This window comes from Equus quagga, chromosome 7 (assembly GCF_021613505.1).
Source record: "Equus quagga isolate Etosha38 chromosome 7, UCLA_HA_Equagga_1.0, whole genome shotgun sequence".
Taxonomy (NCBI): Eukaryota; Metazoa; Chordata; class Mammalia; order Perissodactyla; family Equidae; genus Equus; species Equus quagga.
This window is the reverse complement of record NC_060273.1, coordinates 12,153,387-12,171,330: the sequence shown is the minus strand read 5'-3', so window position 1 is coordinate 12,171,330 and position 17,944 is coordinate 12,153,387. Positions and strand designations below refer to the sequence as shown.

The 17,944-nt window shown below is 47.2% G+C and overlaps 1 protein-coding gene across 1 annotated transcript in view; it reads left to right on the top strand.

Annotated features, from left to right (window-relative positions):
• The window catches only part of PDXDC1 (pyridoxal dependent decarboxylase domain containing 1), a 51,221-nt gene that overhangs the window by 29,091 nt on the left and 4,186 nt on the right, over nucleotides 1-17,944 (top strand). The window contains exons 9-19 of the mRNA XM_046666236.1: nucleotides 463-547; nucleotides 1,476-1,524; nucleotides 1,673-1,774; nucleotides 2,638-2,763; nucleotides 6,537-6,587; nucleotides 11,400-11,463; nucleotides 13,560-13,648; nucleotides 14,623-14,728; nucleotides 16,194-16,365; nucleotides 17,002-17,120; nucleotides 17,316-17,437. Of these exons, the coding sequence (XP_046522192.1) occupies nucleotides 463-547; nucleotides 1,476-1,524; nucleotides 1,673-1,774; nucleotides 2,638-2,763; nucleotides 6,537-6,587; nucleotides 11,400-11,463; nucleotides 13,560-13,648; nucleotides 14,623-14,728; nucleotides 16,194-16,365; nucleotides 17,002-17,120; nucleotides 17,316-17,437 (1,085 nt within the window). The remainder of the gene's footprint in view (nucleotides 1-462; nucleotides 548-1,475; nucleotides 1,525-1,672; nucleotides 1,775-2,637; nucleotides 2,764-6,536; nucleotides 6,588-11,399; nucleotides 11,464-13,559; nucleotides 13,649-14,622; nucleotides 14,729-16,193; nucleotides 16,366-17,001; nucleotides 17,121-17,315; nucleotides 17,438-17,944) is intronic.

Below are 17,944 nucleotides of genomic sequence, written 5' to 3'. Positions count from 1 at the left end.
TTAGTATGAGATGAAACAGACTTCACGTTAATTATAATCCGTCTGATCTACTGAGAGAGAGAACAGTTATGAATGCTTGTGAACATAACTTTGAAATACATAAAAGGAAGATTGAAAGAATACAAGTGTAAATTGACCAACGCACAATCTTGGCAGGAGACTTGAAGATATTTCTCATGAAACAACAGATTAAGTAGATGGAAAATAAGTATAGATATTTAAATAGCACAGTTAACAAGCTTGAGTTTATAGATACATGTAATGGAGAATACACACTGTTCAAAACTTGAATAATCAACTTGCAAAAGTTGATTTTAAGCCGATCCACAAAGAAAGTCTCAATGAAACAGAGATGTTCCTTCCCGCATGGGGAGATAATGTATATGAAAGCTTTTGTCACGCTGTAAAGCCTCGGAAGATGTTTGTTCCTTTCAGTATCCTTTTTTGTGTGTTTCATCCTAGGAACTGCAGCCGTAGGGCACACAGATAAGATCGGCCGTTTGAAAGAACTCTGTGAGCAGTATGGCATATGGCTTCATGTGGAGGGGTGAGTGGAGGGGAGGTCGGCTCCATGGCAGGCCTGCACACGGTGCTCGTGAAGAGTGCTCCTCTAGGCTCTCACTTTGTTGTGACATTTACCACTAAGGGCTCTTTGGGTTGCAGATAACAGCATAACCCAAATTGGCTTAAGCATGAAGAGACTTGATTGACTCATATAACTACAAAGACCGGTGCTAGCTTAGCTTTAGGCACAACGTCAACCAGGATTCATGTCTTCCTCCCCTGCCCTCCCCTAGTCATTTGGCTTAATTTCCACTCTGTTGGCTCCATCTATAGATAGACCTTACTATTATGGCACAAAGTAGCTGCAGCAACTCCAGCCTTCCTTCTAGGTTTGTGTCCAGTGGGTCAGAAGTCCCAGCAACGGTCTCCCACTGAACCACTCCCTGTGGCCGGGGAAATGTAATACCAGATCTGATAGTTTAGGTTACTTGCCCACCTCTGGAGCGGGTAGTATCATCTCCTCCAGGCAAAGCTGTGGTCTGATAGAGGAGATTGGCGTGGGTTCCCAGAAGGCCGTTGGAGTGCTGCTAGGAGAAGATGGGAGAGGCTGCAGGGCGGCCACAGTGGTCCAGACCCTGCACCTCATAGGAGGCAAGTTTCTTTATTTCATCCCTCTGGGGAAGGATGATGACTGGAAAATGAGAGCTATGAAAGACAGAAAATGAGACACACAGTACACTAAGCATGTAGGGGATAGCCCTTGAATGAGATTGTGATTCAGATGCATTTTCTAGGTTTTCCTAAAATATGTGTATACCACATTTTCTGTTGCTGTTATAAAAACTAATAACACAGCTGAAAGGCATTTAAATGTCAGCTTGGAACAGCAGCCTTTTTTTTGTTGAAAGTACAAACTTGGTGAGTAAGCAGCAGTAAATAATTAGTTCTTAGATCGGTGTTTTTTCTTCCAGTGTGAATCTGGCAACATTGGCTCTAGGTTATGTCTCCTCGTCAGTGCTGGTATGTCGTTGCTTTACTAAATACTGCGTTTTTAAGAAGGAATGTAAAATCACTTAAATCCCTGATTTTCACGGTTTTCATGAGTGGAGGAGGGTTTGGGTTTAGTGCGTTCTGACAGTCTAACAAAAAGTCGTTCTCTCTTTGGTAGGCTGCGACCAAATGCGATAGCATGACGTTGACCCCAGGCACGTGGCTGGGTCTGCCAGCTGTTCCGGCAGCTACCCTTTATAAACACGACGACCCCGCCTTGGTGAGCTTACTCTCACTAGGAGGGAGCGGGGAGTAGCTAAGAGTCGTTAGTAGGTCTGGGGGCAAAATACAGAAAAACAAAGGGAAAAGTGTCCTTAATGCCACTTCTGTGACTTTTCTTTTCGGAAAAGTGTTTTGAACATAAGTGAAACTGTCCCATAGATATTTTTTCTATTATTCTCCCCATACTTCCCCATGTGTATGAAGAACTTTTCATGACATTTTATGACTGCGTAATGTTCTTTGCTAAATACCACAGTTTAATCATTCTCCATTTGTGACCTTTTAGGATGTTTTCAAATTTTTGTTACTGCAATAATGAGCGTCTTTCTGTGTTTCAAATTATTTCCTTAGACTGGTTTCCAGAAGTGGTGTTTCTGTTAGTAGTTGAAACTTGCCATCCACCTTGTCTAGAAGGTTGAAACTTGATGGGTTTTTTGAAGGCATGGATCTTGATAGTGGATCAGTTAGTGGTAGACACATGCAGAATAAGGTTTATGTGACTCTCGTGAGACCAGTAATGTCTTGCTCACGTGAAAATGGCCAGAGATTTGAGGACCTCAGAAGAGCCTTGGAAGGGGCTGCCTCCTGAGTGGCTCAGAGCTCCAGCCCTGGGATGTGACCCATCTGCATTCGCATCCTGGCTTTGCCACATTTTAGCCATGAGCCCTTGGACAAAGCAAGGCCTCTGAGCTCACTTGCCAGGGGTACTTCCCTCGTGGAGTTGTTGGATGGTCAAACGAGTAATGCAAGCCAGTGCCTGGCGTGGCCTCCGACACGGACTGAGCGCCTAGTCGCTGGCAGCTAGTTAATTCTGCTGTGAGCTTTAAGTGGTTTTGATTAATAAACCCATTGCTTTTTTAGACTTTAGTTGCTGGTCTTACATCAAATAAGCCAGCAGACAAACTCCGTGCCCTGCCCCTGTGGTTGTCTTTGCAATACTTGGGACTCGATGGCATTGTGGAGAGGATCAAGCACGCCTGTCAACTGGTGAGTAGACACTGAAGTTTAAACGAGTCACAGCTGCTCCATGGCAAAAGTGGAGACAGAAAAATCCTTCCTTGATTTGCCATCCACCCAATACCTTGGTGTCTGGATTTCCCATCTCATAAGAAGGCAGATTCATCGCCCTGCATGTTTATATTTTGTATTCAAAGTTCTGGGAGACACTGCTGGGGTTGTCCAAATGAAATCAAATTCAAATGAATGCCAGTGTCAACATGGGATGAGATGACAGCCAGGGCGTGAAGAAGGACGCAAAAGCGGGGAAAATGTTCCACTTGAGGGGCCAGCCCAGTGGCGTAGTGGTTAAGTTCACACACTCTGCATCGGCAGCCCAGGGTTCACAGGTTTGGATCCCAGGCACAAACCTACACACCGCTCATCAAGCCATGCTGTGGCAGCATCCCACATACAAAATAGAGGAAGATGGCCACAGATGTTAGCTCAGCGACAATCTTCTTCCAGCAAAAAAGAGGAAGATTGGCAACAGATGTTAGCTCAGGGCCAATCTTCCTCACAAAAAGAAAGAAAGAAAGAAAATGTTCCACTTGACTGACTGACTCTTGAGGGTAAAGGAATATAATGGTCAGGGGTTGATTGTGGGTGGCATGTGTATTTATAACACCAGCTGGCTTGGGTTTTCAAATTGCAAGGCTCTAGGGACAATTCTAATTCTATTTGAGGTGTTCTAATTGTGAAAAATACATAACTATGCTGTAGTTTAGAAAGCAGAAAAATGTCATATTTATGCAGTTTGAGAGCTGATGTCAGTCTAAAGGCGTGATGTCACCTCTGTACCTCCGTTTTCTTCCTTGTGAAATAGGGGCGGTGATGTACGATCGTTATGAGAACGTGATGAGTGCATACATGTGAAGCTCTCACAGCAGTGCCTAGCTGGATAGTCAGTTACGCAAATAGGTTTAAAAAGAAGGCTTTGTTTCAATATCGTCTTGGGGAATTGGCCCTTCCTGTAGTCATTTTTATATTTAAGAAAAATTAGTATTTTTGTATTCCTGTAGCAGGAGTCCTTTGGTTCGTAATGTCAGAATAGTTCATTCTAACGCTGTTTCTGCTTCATTAGAAACTATTCGAAACGAGGTCGTTTCATTTTTACATTAGTTTTAAGAATTACGTTCGTCATGTTTACAGAAGCCCACGTGTTTTAGAGCACTTTCTCGCTGGGCTGTCGGCTCCCATCTGGTTCTTGGGAAGGAGAAGCTTTTATTGCCTGGTCACTGTCAGTTTGGGGCAGGTGTGGGCACTCAAGGGAGAGTGTTTCCAGTTCCCTTTGGCTTGCGGAGGGAGGGCAGGGAGATGATGAGGACATTAACTCCCAGAGCCGTGAGGCCGCTGCAGCTGTGGCGTTTTCCTGCAGGCAGACACTGGAGCTGCTCTCACACGCTCCTGGGGGCTCGAGTGATGGCCGGTTGCTGACTCTCTACTGCTAACTGCTCTGTTAAACTGCATGGAAATTTAGCCCGTGGGGTTATCTGTGTCCATTCATGCCTCATGTTCCAGACCAGATATGTAGGTTCCCTGAGAGCAGAAATCAGTGTCCTCCTCTTCCTTCCCTTCCTCCTTCTCGTCATCATCTTCAGCTTCATGGGAAGCGGTTATGGAGCATTTACTCAGTGCCAGGCACTCCGAGGCACTGTGCCTGCAGGGTCTCATTCAATCCCCACAGCTTCACTAGAACGTAAGCTCCACTGATGACAACGTATTAAGTATTAGTTTTCTGGGACTGGCCCCGTAGCCTAGTGGTTAAGTTCAGTGAGCTCTGCCTCAGTGGCCTGGGTTCAGTTCCCAGGCGCAAACCTATACCACTTGTCAGCGGCCGTACTGTGGCAGCAACCCACATACAAAATAGAGGAAGATTGGCACAGATGTTAGCTCAGGGCAGATCTTCCTTGGCCAAAAAAATAGTTTTCATGGGAGTTTTCCAATGTCCAACACTCAATGAATGTCTGTTGAATTAATGAATCCCAACCTAATGAAGTAGATACTATTTTATCCCCACGTCCGTGGTAAGAGAACTGGGATTGAGATGGTAATGTAATGATGGTGACGGCGGTGGTGACGATGGTAGTCATCACTTACATAATGCATAGCGTGTTCTAGACACTTGTTATCGCAACTCATTTCATCTTCACAACAACCTTCTAAGATAGATGCTATCATCCCCATTTTCTAGTTGAGGGAACTGAAGCACAGACGGGCTAAATAACTGTCCAGGGTCACAGCTGGCAGGTGGCAGAGTCAGTAATTTACCCACGCTCCTGCAGCTGGTAAGTGGCAGAGCCAGCTTGTGGACCCAGGTGGGTTATTCCAGACCCCAGGTTCCTGCCCAGCTCTTAACAGTGCTGGGCCCTCTCGTTTCTCTCTGCTCCTCCTCCTCCCCAGTATCAGGTACTGTGCCTTGCACACATTTGTACTCAATAGGTTTGGCATTTTTATTGACGTATAATTGACTTATAATATTACCTTGGTTTCAGGTATACAACATAATGATTCGATATTTGTGGATATTGTGAAATGATCACCACAATATGTCTAGTTAACATCCATCACCATACATAGTTACAAAGGTTTTTTTTCCTTAGGTGATGAGGACTTTTAAGATTTATTCTCTTAGCAACTCTCAAATATGCACTTAACTATAGTCACCGTGCTGTACATTACATCCTCATGACTTATTTTATAGCTGGAAGTGTGTACCTTTTGACCCCCTTCACCCATTTCACTCACCCCCCACCTTCCACCTCTGGCAACCACCAGTCTGTTTTCTGTAGCTATGAGCTCCTTGTTTTGTTTTAGATTCCGCATGTAAGTGAGATCATACAGTATTTGTCTTTTTCTTGGCATGCTGCCCTCAAGGTCCATCCATGTTGTCACCAATGGCAAGATTTCATGCTTTTTTATGGCTGAGTGATATTCCGCTGTGTACGTATGTCAGATTTTCTTGATCCAGTCATCCATTGCTGGACACTTAGGTTGTTTCCATGTCTTGCTTTTGGAAATAATGCTGCAGTGAACATGAGGGTGCAGGTATCTGTTCGAACTAGTGTTTTCATTGTCTTCAGATAAATACCCAGAAGTGAATTGCTGGATCATACGGTAGTTCTATTCTTAATTTTTTGAGGAACTGCCATACTGTTTTCCATAGTGGCTGCACCCGTTTACACTCGCACCAGCAGTGGACAGGGTTCCCTTTTCTCCACACCCTCGCCGCGCTTGTTACTTCCTGTCTTTCTGAGAACAGCCGTTCTAGCAGGGGTGAGGGACATCTCACTGTGGTCTGATTGCATTTCCCTGGTGATTAGGGATGCTGAGCGTCTTTCCGTGTGCCTGTTGTACCCTCTGTACAGCCCCTCTGTAGTTGCTTTCACTTTGCTAATGGTCTCCCCTGCCGGGCAGAGGCTCTTTGGTTTGGTGTGGTTCTATGTATTGAGTTTTGCTTTTGTTGCCTTGTTCTCGGAGTTTTGAATGAGTGAATGACTTATATTGCTAATTTGACTAATTCATGTGTCTCATTAGTAAAAGCTTTTCTGGAACCACTAAATGTAACTTTTAACTGAAAGATTGGGGAGTATTTGCAGATGTTGAAATGCAAAAATTGGCAGCCAAACTTAGAAATCACCAAGTCACACGTAGCTCTATCTGCCTGAGACCCTGCAGATGTGCAGAGACTCTCATGAAAACCGCTTCTTGATAGGTTGTGTCAATCTAATGAAATTACATGGCTGGTTTTTTGTCGTTTGCAGAGTCAGCGATTGCAAGAAAGTTTGAAGAAAGTCAACCACATCAAAATCTTGGTATAGTATATAATTTGATCTGTTTTTGCGGTAAATCACTTTTAACTTCAGCACCTTAGAATGACTTTTTCCAGATTTGATGCATTTCGATGGAATTGTGGCAACTCCAGTGAAACCACATTCTTTGGGAGAAAATCATGCATGTCCTGATGACATAATTCTACAATTAGCGTAAAGCCTAGAGATTTGCACCATACATTGTTTGAACCCCTGCAGTGCTTTTCATGTAATCTGTTCGTAGTTTTATTGTTAGAATTGCACAAAGATCGAATAAACACCATTGACTTCACCTGCCCAACAATTTCAGAACACCCATCCTCCTGAAATGACAAATCATTTTGTCTCTCAGAATGCTTCGGGCTACTCTTTCTGAAACCTTCTGACACTAGAGTTTTTCTTTGCACAAAGGGGAATAAGGAAGAGAAAAGCAAGTGGCTCTGCTCTTGTCTTCCCGTGATATCTTCCTAAAGAGACCAGAACTTATTAGAGTGCTCCCTGGGGATAATTACTAGACAGGGAAATGAGGATTTAGCGGAGCTGATGGCCAAGTGTCAGTTCTGGTTTGAATCTTTTTGTGTTTTGCTTCATTGTATTTTAGAATTTCAGAAAATATATAGGTCAGATTCTAATTTAAGCAGAGTCACTGGGTGTTTCTTTGACACTTCTGCAGGATGGAGTTAAGCTTGTTAGTGCACTTTATTTCCGTCTTAGTCCGTGGCTTAAGCGCCTGGAGGGCCTGCCCGGCACTGCCTTCTGAGTGGGAGCGCGGAGCCTCTCACTTGGCCTGAGTTGATCCGAGTCCTCTCTTGGAAGAGGAGAGTGGCCCACTGGAGAAGCAGAGGGATGAGTGTACATCAGGAGACTTGGGTTCTCACTTCAGCCATAGCTCAGGGCCCCTGTGACATTGAGTCACTCTTAACCGCCTCAGCCTGTGGGCTCAGCTGTCTGAAGCTCTGTTGGCTGGCCTCCTTTGACTGCGGACAGAGGAACACACATCCTGGACTAGACTACTGGAGTGAGCGGGCAGGAGTCAAGGCCGGGCCGGGCCTGTGTGCTTTCCGTCCCTCCCTTGCTGAGCCTGCTGGGGCCCCTGCTTGTGTCCTCCCTACTTCTTCCTCACCCTCCTCCAGGCAGGGAGGATCTGACGGGCTAGTTAATCAGCACTGGGTTTGGAGCATCTGTGTAAGGCCGCGTATGCCGAGGCATAAACCCTGCTCCTTCCTTCCTTCCAATAGCTGCTTTTCTCAGTAGAGGACACAGTAATTGGCAAACAGCATGAAGCACTGTGACCTGACAGTAATCAGTTATCATCATCATCGTCATCACAGCTGCTGTTTGTGAAATGCTTGCTGTATACCCTGCACAGTACTAATTACCTTACATGCATTATTTCGTATAACCCTCAATAGTCTCCTTTGTACATGTGTTCCCTCTACCTGGAAATGCCATTCCCCTCAATTCTTTCCATGACTGATTTCTTACTCTTCAGATCTTAGTTCAAATATCACCTCTTCGGGGACGCCTTCCGTGACCACCCTGTCTAAAACAACCCCCACAGCCACCCATCACTCTGTCCCCTGGGTTTTCTCCTTTGTCACACTCACCACTATCCAGATTCATATTAGATATTTGTTGATTGTCTATTTTTCCCTTTAGGAGCTTTGCCAAGGCGGGGACTTCTGTCTTTTTGGTTTTTTCACGATCCTGTGCTGAGTATAGCACTTGGCATAGCGTAGGTGTTCAAGCGTGAATAAATCTGATCTGTTGTCGGATGCATTGGCTGTTCCCTTTTTACTGATGAGGAAACTGAGGCACAGCTGGGTTAAGTGAGTGCCCAGGCCACACAGCTAGGAACTGGGAGAGCTGGGGTGACACCCCAAAGCCGTCTTCTTCACCATGGACAGTCTGGCTTAGGTCAGTTTACAGGAGAGATGAATGTCTGTCCTGCCTCAGTGGCCTGTGAGGAAGGGCAGGTCAGATGGTGTGTGGGAACGCAAGATGGAGATTGTCAGGCGTCAGAGTATAGTCACTGCGATGTGTGTCGGCTCTCGCCGCGGTCTCCGTATAGCACCATCATAGGCGCCGAGCCTCTGAATCCTCACAGTAAGTCACTGCGGTAGATGTTACTGTTTCCGTTTCTGTCGCTCCGATTAGTCACGTGTCCAGAGTCCCATAACTAGTGTGCGGCACAGCAGGACCTGGACCCAGGGTGTCTGAGAATAGCCGTGTCTGCCGCACACGGACTCCCTTCTCCAAGCTCCCGTGGGGCCGCCTTTCCCGTCTGGACAGCCCTTCAGGAGCCTCTGTCATCCTGGAAACCGACCTCTCCCCCAGCTCAGCACCCCCAGCCCCGAGGCCTTTTCCGGGGTACCTGGAGCCCTTGGGAACTGCGTGTTCTCAGTGACTGGACAGGCTGCTGTCTGACTGCACTCTCATCCCGCACATGGGTACCTTCTGAAGTCAGCATGTAAGGGGACATCCCAGAATGCCCTCTGGGGCAGTTATGTGGTTTTGTGTTTACATCTCTGCTGGCTTTTAGGATTTTCGTTGTCTTTAGTGTTCTGCTAAGTAGGGTTTTTTTTTAAATCCTACTTGGGACTTGTGTTTATTTAACCTGAGGATTCAATTTTTTTTAATCAATTCTGTCGAATTCATTTTTTCAAGTACGACCTCTCTCTAGTCTTACCTTCTGGAACTTCGTTCGCTGCATGGTGCACCTTGTCCTCCCGTGTTCCCCCAGTCTCTTTGCTGCTTCTGTCTCTTTTTCCCTTTGCTGCCTTCTGGTGCATTTCTTCAGACCTTCCTCGAGTCCAGGAATTTGCTCTGGAGCTGCCTCTAAGCTGCCATTTAACCCATTCACTGCATTTTCACTTTCGGTGGCTTTTCATTTCAGGAGGTTCTCTTTTTCAAGTCATCCTCTCTTTTATAATCATCTTTTTTTTGACTGGTTTCTGGTCCTTCATGTCTCTATTTAAACATAGTTGTTAGTCTATTTCAGATTGTTTTGCTATTTCAATTTCTGGGAGCACAAATCGTCCTCTCACTGTGTCTGCAGGCTCTTGCTCCCTGGGTTGTATTTTTTTTATTATGGCCTGGGTATTGTTTTTCCTAAGGCCACTTGTTAGTTTCACAGCTTTAGGAGTCCTGCACCACACGGGACATGCAGAGCACACCGACATTTCCATTTCTCCGAGAGAAGTCTTTCCTCCCTGTACACATCCTCAGCAGAGTGAAGCTTCCTTGCTGGCAGCGGGTGGAGTTTCTCTCTGTCTTTTCAATAGGGAGTGTTTTTCAGGGGCCCTGGCTGTATGCGCACTCACCGCTGTCCCTCTCATGGGCCTGAGGACCCAAGGCCCTCGACACTCAAGCCGAGTTCCAGGCCCACGCGTGCTCCCCTCTCCCCAGCCCCTTCAGCGTTCTTTCTGTTTGCTCTTTGTTCTGGATTCACCTTTTTGGTGAGCCCAGCAATGGTTAAACTTTGTTTTGGTTATTGGTAATATTTAATCCAGCACTTCAGGTATTTGGAATTGCCCGCTTGAGTATTGGCTTAGTCTACCATGTTGCTAGACCCAGAATTCTATGGACGTACCCTGTGCAGGATTTTTTATTCACGCTGACATGTGAGACCACCAAGCTCCGAGAAACAAACAGAAGACTGTGTATGGAAATCTTGGTGCTCACAGGTCCTGCCTTAAGCTGAGGACAGGGCAGTGGGTGTAGAATTTTGTCACTTCTGTTCCTGTTTCCTTATAGTGCTTACATTCTATTTAAAGTCCCTCTAAATGTTAATAGATTTATTTGTTTATGTGACAGTTAAAGGAGCCAATAGATGTGAAAGCCCGGGGATTGGCTCAGTGAGTAATTGGCAGATTTGAGTATACGTCTTGCTCGATCTGAGTCACATCCATGTGGCTCTTTGAAAGGTTAGGAGAGAAGATCTTGGGCCAACTACTTCCTGTCTCTCCAAGTTAGCGTTTCCTGTTGGGGCCCTACAAGTGAGACATCGCACCTGGGTTTTATGACTGGAATTGCGGTACTGGAGTTGTTGAGCGCTTAGAGGTCTTCTCTCCCCATGCCCACCTCCCCCCGCAAGTACAGTCTGTCAAGGGCATTGCCACTCTGTATCCTGACCCCGTGGTGAAGCTGCTGGCCGACTGTACCTCTGTTCAGTAGAGAGCGTGAGCTTGGTGCTGGCTTACCTTAGTGCAGTGAACGTTTTCATCTGTTAGGAAATCCACTAATGAAGCTAGTTGTCTGAGGCCCATCCTGAATGTAAGTATGGCTTCAGTGATTTAGAAAATACGCAGATTCCATTCCAGACTGCTTATCTACATTGCCCGCAGGCCTCGCATTGTGTGCTGAGAGTGTTCCCCGGTGAGAGGAAAGCACTCGTTCTCTTTTTTCCATGGGTATAGAAAGTTCCAGTCAATCCTGCTTGAGTTACTGTATTTCTGGATGCTTGAAAGCTTTGGCTTTCTCAGCACTGATTCTCGTTCCACTTTTTCCCTCCCTTTTTTGATCTTTAATGTTAGACCTATGTTTATTCATTATTATTAAAATTTCCTCCTGCTTTAATTTCACTGTACCAGTGTCAGATATTATAATTCAGCATGTATTCTCGGAACTGATTTATAATTATTTCTAGGAATTTTACTAACCCTTGATTATTGTTTCTCTATCAGCTGAAATTGATCTTTGAACTGTAGTATGTATGTGTTAAGAAAGTACACCCTCCTGCCTGTGTCTCGCACTTGCTGTTCATTGCGCGTTTGGAACTGACGGCGCTTGGTAACCTCAGACTCCATTTTTCAGGTGGAGGATGAGCTCAGCTCTCCAGTAGTGGTGTTCAGGTTCTTCCAGGAACTGCCAGGCTCAGGTAGGTGATTTTTAAAAGAGAGTTGTTTTTGTAACTATGTTTAAGGGCTTTGAATGTTAAACCATTTCAAGTTAAATAGATAGTCCAAAATATTTTGCTTGCTAAAATCTTGAGTCATCATTTGAGAAAAATTTAATAATTTTCAAAAGAACTCCCGGCCTGAGTGCCTTAGCATTTTCTGATAGTTTCCTGTGATAAACCAGTGGTTTCCAAATGCCAGTCCCTGGGCTAGTGCTGGAATGAATGGAAAGGAGTCCCTTGAAAAGAGAGATTTGGGGCCCTGCTCCCTGCATATTTTGAGTCAGTGGGTTGGATCCGGGAATCTCGATTTTTAAAGAATGTCCCAAATGCCACCAATCTAGTCCAGGGCACCGTTATTTTTCACCTAGACAGACACAGTCCCCTCTCAACTGACCTCTCACTTCTGTGCATTCCACACACCCCATTCCAGACCGTTCTCCACATGGCAGGCAGAGTGAGTGTTAGAGTGGAAGGCACAGCAGGTCACTTCCGTGCCCGCAACCCTTCAGTTATCAGTGTTTCAGCAGAATGAGGTCCCAGCTCTGTCCCAGGCCTTGTAAGGCCCACAGGTTCTAGCCTTTGCCTTCCTCTCCAACTTCCTCTTAAGCCACTTTCCCTCTTGCTCGCTGTGCTTCGGTCAGACTGATCTTCTCTGAGTTTCTACAGTAGTCTGCTCTTTGCTAGAGCAAAACCTTTGCACTCAGTGTTTCCTCTGCCTTGAACATGTTTCCCCTCACTCCTCTTCCTGCTCACTCCTCCCCACCAGCCAGGTCTCCATGATGTCCACCTCCTCGGAGAGGCCCTCTCTGTGCTGTCCAAGGGAACTCCCTCATGTTATGTCTGAGTCCCTGCCTTCTTTCATGGCACTCACAACAATGCATCGTGACTTCCTTCCTTTATGGTATTTCTTCAATAGAATGTAGACACCAAAATGACAGAAACTTGTCTGCCTCACACAGCACCTGGCCGAGTAGGCACCCAGACCATTTGATGAAAAGAGGATGGTTCTGTTGTGAAGCCCTATTTGGATGCTCTTGGGTTCTCTGATTTACCTTGCACACTGCGTGGTAGTCTCAGGGTAACTTACAGCGTTACGCTTGGATTTCCTCTCGAAATTCCTTGAAAGGACAACTTTAAATGAAATTAAGAATTCTGTTTGTGTGAATATATTCAAGTGTTCTGTTTTTCATGAGGAAAAATATGTGGAAATTTTAACTCTCTGTAAGATATACGTTTTGTAAAATTTTTGATTCTGAAAGAAACCATAAATTTACCATCTTAACCATTTTTTTTAAGTGTCTGGCTTTTTTTTTTTTAAGATTGGCGCCTGAGCTAACATCTGTTGCCAATCTTCTTTTTTTTCCTTCTCCCCAAAGGCCCACAATACATAGTTGTTTATTCTAGTTGTGAGTGCCCCTGGTTGTGGCATTTGGGACGCCGCCTCAACGTGGCCTAATGAGCAGTGCCATGTCCACACCCAGGATCTGAACCAGTGAAACCCTGGGCTGCCGAAGTGGAGCATGTAAACTCACCCACTCGGCCATGGGGCCAGCCCCCACCTTAACCATTTTAAATGCACAGTTCAATAGTGTTAAATACATGCACATTGTTGTACAGGAGCTCTCCAGAAAAGAGCTTTTTCATCTTGCAAACTGAAGCTCCACACGCATTAAACACTAACGCCCATTCCCCCCATCCCTCCCCAGCCCCTGGCAGCCACCATTCTTTCTGTTTCTCTGAATTTGACTACTTTAGGTATCTCATATAAGTGGGATCATACAATATTTGTCCTTTTGTGGCTGGCTTATTTCAATTAGCAGCATGTCCTCGAGGTTCTTCCATGTTGAACATGTGACAGAACTTCCTTCGTTTTTAAGGCTGAATAATACTCCATTGTATGTATATTCCACATTTTGTTTATCCATTCATTGTGAGATATACATTTGATTTCTGTAATGTTTGAGACTTTTCTCTCGGATTAATGTTGGGAGCTAAGTGAAATGGGTTGGAGGGGTATGTGTTTTAGTTAGCTGTGTTTCTTGGAGGTGAATCCCCTTTCTGTGTTTTGCTGTCAGATCCAGTGCTTAAAGCTGTCCCAGGGCCCAACATGGCACCTTCAGCAGTCGGCCGGGAGAGACACTCCTGTGATGCACTGAATCGCTGGGTGAGGATGTGGTCCCGTGTTCTTTCTGCTGCCTCCCAGATGGGCTAACACATGCTCGTGTCTGGGAAATCAGACCCACAGGAGGGACCTCTTGTGAAGGTGCTGGGCTCCATTCTGGGTTCTTAATCACATCGCCACCTCACGTACTGTGGGACTTCTGGCAAGTCCTTTCAACGTTGTTCCCTCAGGTGACCATTTCCTTGCTGCTCTGTAAGGCTGTAAAACAAGCAAAACGCGGACTGCAGTGCTGCCCTCTGGAGCGCTGGCAGGTGCTTATAGCAGTGTCAGAAGGCACGTAAGCCAGAGAGGCCTGAACACGTCTCCTCGTCTGGCCATCCAGGTCAAAGGCATTATGCTTCAGCTGCCTTTTAACACTGAAATGGTACCACTGGGATTTTAGTGTAAAGCACGTTTGAAACAGTGTTAAGGATGTTCATCACAGTGGTATCAATCCTAGCAAAATACTGGATATGCCCAACCTGGGGGATTGGTGAATAAGTTATGGTACATCCAGTGACATTCAAAACAGCGTATAAACCACGTAGCTGGATGTTTATGGCAGAAGGGAAATGGTCACCATAAATTACATGAAAAATGCAGGTTACTACACAGCATGTAGATATCATGTTTATGGCAGCAACAGAAAATACAAACACAACAGAAAGACCCAGGGTGGGTATACCACGTCAGCAATGGGTGTTTCTCAGCAGTGTATTGGGGTAATTGTTACTTTATTTTTCCATTTACCTGTATTTCCTAGACTTCTCTAAAATGAACTTGTATTTTTTAGTAATAAAAAATATAAAATGTCCTGTTTTTAGAAAGAAGTTGCCGTAAGTATTCACAGAGAATGTAAAGATGAAAGGAAGCTGGACCCCCAGGAGCCTCTCTGGTCGTGGGCGGGGGGTAGGGGCGGTCTGAGGATGCTTGATCCCCTCCCTGCACGGCGCCCTCACCCTGCCCTTTGCCTGCAGCTGGGAGAGCAGCTGAAGCAGCTGGTGCCCGCCAGCGGCCTCACTGTCATGGACCTGGAGACGGAAGGCTCGTGCGTGCGGTTCAGCCCTCTGACGACGGCGGCAGGTAACGGGCCCCTGCAGTCTGGGGAGCAGCAGCGAGCGCCTGTCAGGGGTCTGGGGGGCGGGGCTTGATGGCGTTCCCTTGCGGTACGCTGTTCCTCTCCTTGGAGACCCTTTTTCTTTTCTTTCAGGCTAAATGTAGGTAGATAGCCTTCCTCCGTAACTTCTCAGAAATAGAGATTTCTCAAGTCACTTGCATTCCTGTGTTTTGACGTCTTGTGACCCTTCCCTTTCCAGTCAGTGGCTCTCAGTCCAGACGGCACGTTAGTCCGCTGTGGAGCCCTGACCGCTCCCACGGGCTGGGCCCCAGGCAGAGGTCTGGCTTACCTGGAATGGAGCCTGGGCGTCGGTAGTTTTAAAGCTCCTCTGGTGCTTCAAACAGGTCAGCGAAGGCTGAGAACCGCCACGTTAGATGTTGTAGACAGCAGGACAGCTGAAGCCCCTGGGCCTGCACGCCAGGCAGTCCCGGATACCCGGCCCTTCCCAGCCTCTGCATGCCCCTGGGACCGAGTGAGTTCCTTGACCTCAGACCTGTTCCCCACTACCTCTTGGTAGCAAGGTGAAGACTAAAGCAAGATCAGGTACATGAAACGCTTTAGAGCACGCTTGGCATATTAAGGCAGGACTGAAAAATGAGCTGAAAAAAGATAGATTAAAAATCTGTGCTTTTTTCCTGAGATGTTTTCAACATTTTTGGAAAGAGATTTTCTCAAAGACGTGAAAGTAGGGAAATGCGGGCATTCGTCCTGCAAAGAAAAGCCATCACGAAGATGGCCGGTGGCCTCCGGATCTTCTCGGAGTCTCTGCCCCTGCTGTGCAGGGGGCCCCAGCGCCAGCGCTTAGTCCCTCAACCTGCGGAAGCAGGCGGAGGACCCCAGGGCGGCACGTATTGAGGCTCGCTGAGACCACTTACAACGTTTGAGTCGCCAGAAGTGAGGGAGCAGTGACGTTGCCAAGACCTTGGAGCCCTGGAGGCCCGAGACCTCTCAGGCTGACCTTCAGAAATGACTGGGCACTGTTGTCGTCGCCCCCCTTCCTGCTCCCCACCACAGATCTGCCGCGGTACCTTTCTCCCCGTGATGCTGAGGTAGAGAGAGCACTGTGTGGTTGCCTCTCTGCTTGGGGCCTGTGATGCGATGGTGTTTATAGCCTGAATGACTAAGCAGTCTCTCTCCGAGAAGACTCTGATGTCTGCATTAGAGTTTCATTGTGTATTAGATCGGAGGGGCTAATTCTGTCTTCTCTGTAAGAAAAAAATTGTGTCTACACCTGAACCAGCCGGCTATGTTAACTTTTAACACCTGATTCTTCCCTGTCTGGGTTGTATGGCTTTGTTGTTGTTTGAATGCTCAGCGCCAGCTAGTTGGATGCCCCTAGCGCCACCAGCCTTGCTGACCGTGGAAGTGGGAGCAGCTGCCCTCTGTTGGCCATCCCTCAGGCGTTCCTCTAACACTCCTGAACGTCTTCAGCTTTAGGAACTCGGGCAGAGGATGTGGACCAGCTCGTAGCCTGCGTACAGAGCAAGCTGCCGGTGCTGACCTGCACGCTGCAGCTGCGAGAGGAGTTCAAGCAGGAGGTGACGGGGACGGCGGGCCTCCTCTACGTCGATGACCCTAACTGGCCTGGAATCGGAGTCGTCAGGTACCGGTTCGGCTTGCCAGCTGATGTTCATTTCTCTCTGCTGTATAAAGACCGTGGCCGGGTCATTTTGTGAACCAGCTTAGAAATCTGAGATGAATATGTGTAGTCACGTACCCGGCTCGGGAAAATTCACCTAGATGTTCTGGGCATTCACAAAAGCACAGCAGGCGAGCTGGCCCCCGTTGCCCCCAGTGAGGTAGGAGTCACTGGATGTTCTTTTTCTGTGCCAACTCATAAGTGACGAGGAGCAGGTACATTCGGGTGTATCACTGACAAATACTGTCCACGGTGCGTGGAGAACTGCAGAGCGCTGAGAAAAAGCACGCGGTCTGCAGAGCAGACTGCTCCGTGCGTGCGGTCAGCATGCGCAGACCTCCGGCTGCACCCGCATCCCTGTGGGACGGGGAGACCTCCGCACCGCGCCCCGCTCTCCAAACGCCGTGGGCTGGAGATGTGGGCGCTCCTTGTGCCCTTGTTGCAGTTTTCCATCTCGAGAGCCTCTGAGCAGCTCCCTTGCCCTTTGTCCCATCCGCCTTCTCAGTGACCGCCACTAGCTTACGCTCCACCTGCAGTCCTGCGTCTGACGAGCCGTTTGATCTTCGAGATTGAAATACTGTTGTTTGCTATTGTTTATAGGTACGAACATGCAAGTGATGATAAGAGCAGTTTGAAATTAGATCCAGAAGGGGAAAAAATCCATGCTGGACTCCTGAAAAAGTTAAATGAACTGGAATCCGACCTCACGTTTAAAATGGGTAATTACTACTTTTATGAGTCAGCCGTGAACTCTGGAAGGCCATTTCTCACCAGCTTGGAGGACACGGTGGTTTAGTTCTTCCGAGGGTGGGAGAGCCCCTCCCCAGGCTTCCTGTCTCCTCATTGGAACCACCGTCCTCTCCCCGTAAAGGCGGCTCCTCGGCGTGTGGTGACGCTGTTGTTTCTCCCCGCAGGCCCCGAGTATAAAAGCATGAAGAGCTGCATTTACATCGGCATGGCGAGCGAGGACATAGACGTCTCTGAACTAGTGGAGACCATTGCAGTCACTGCCCGGGAAATTGAGGAAAACTCAAGGGTCTGTGAGACTAATCAGTGTCTCGTTCCTTTTCTGGGTTTTGCCTGGGCAGCTAGCTGGAGTCAGAAGGAAGAAGCTACCCTCAGAAATGTCTGTTCATTCATTCTTACCCAAAAAGTTTTTAAATGCTTCCTGTGAGCTAGGCATTGTGCCGGGCATCAGGAATGCCAAGGAGGTTTGACACGGTCCCCACCCTCAGGGAACTCGCGAGCTAGTCGCAGGAAGAGATACATACAACCAAGTGAGGGCGTAAATGCTGTGGAGTAGAAGTTTGGGGTGGCTGCGCATTCACGAAGACACAGTCACCTCTGCCTGACAAGTCAGGGGAGACGTCCCGGCTGGAGTAGGTCCTGAGGCTGAATGAGACAGGCTTCTGATAACAGAACGTTCCACCAGTAATAAATAGACCTGCTTCTCTTGGCCAGGCTCAAGGCTTAAAGGACGTGCTCCATGGGGACCAGGCTGTAAGGTTTAAAGGACGTGCTCCATGGGGACCAGGCTGTAAGG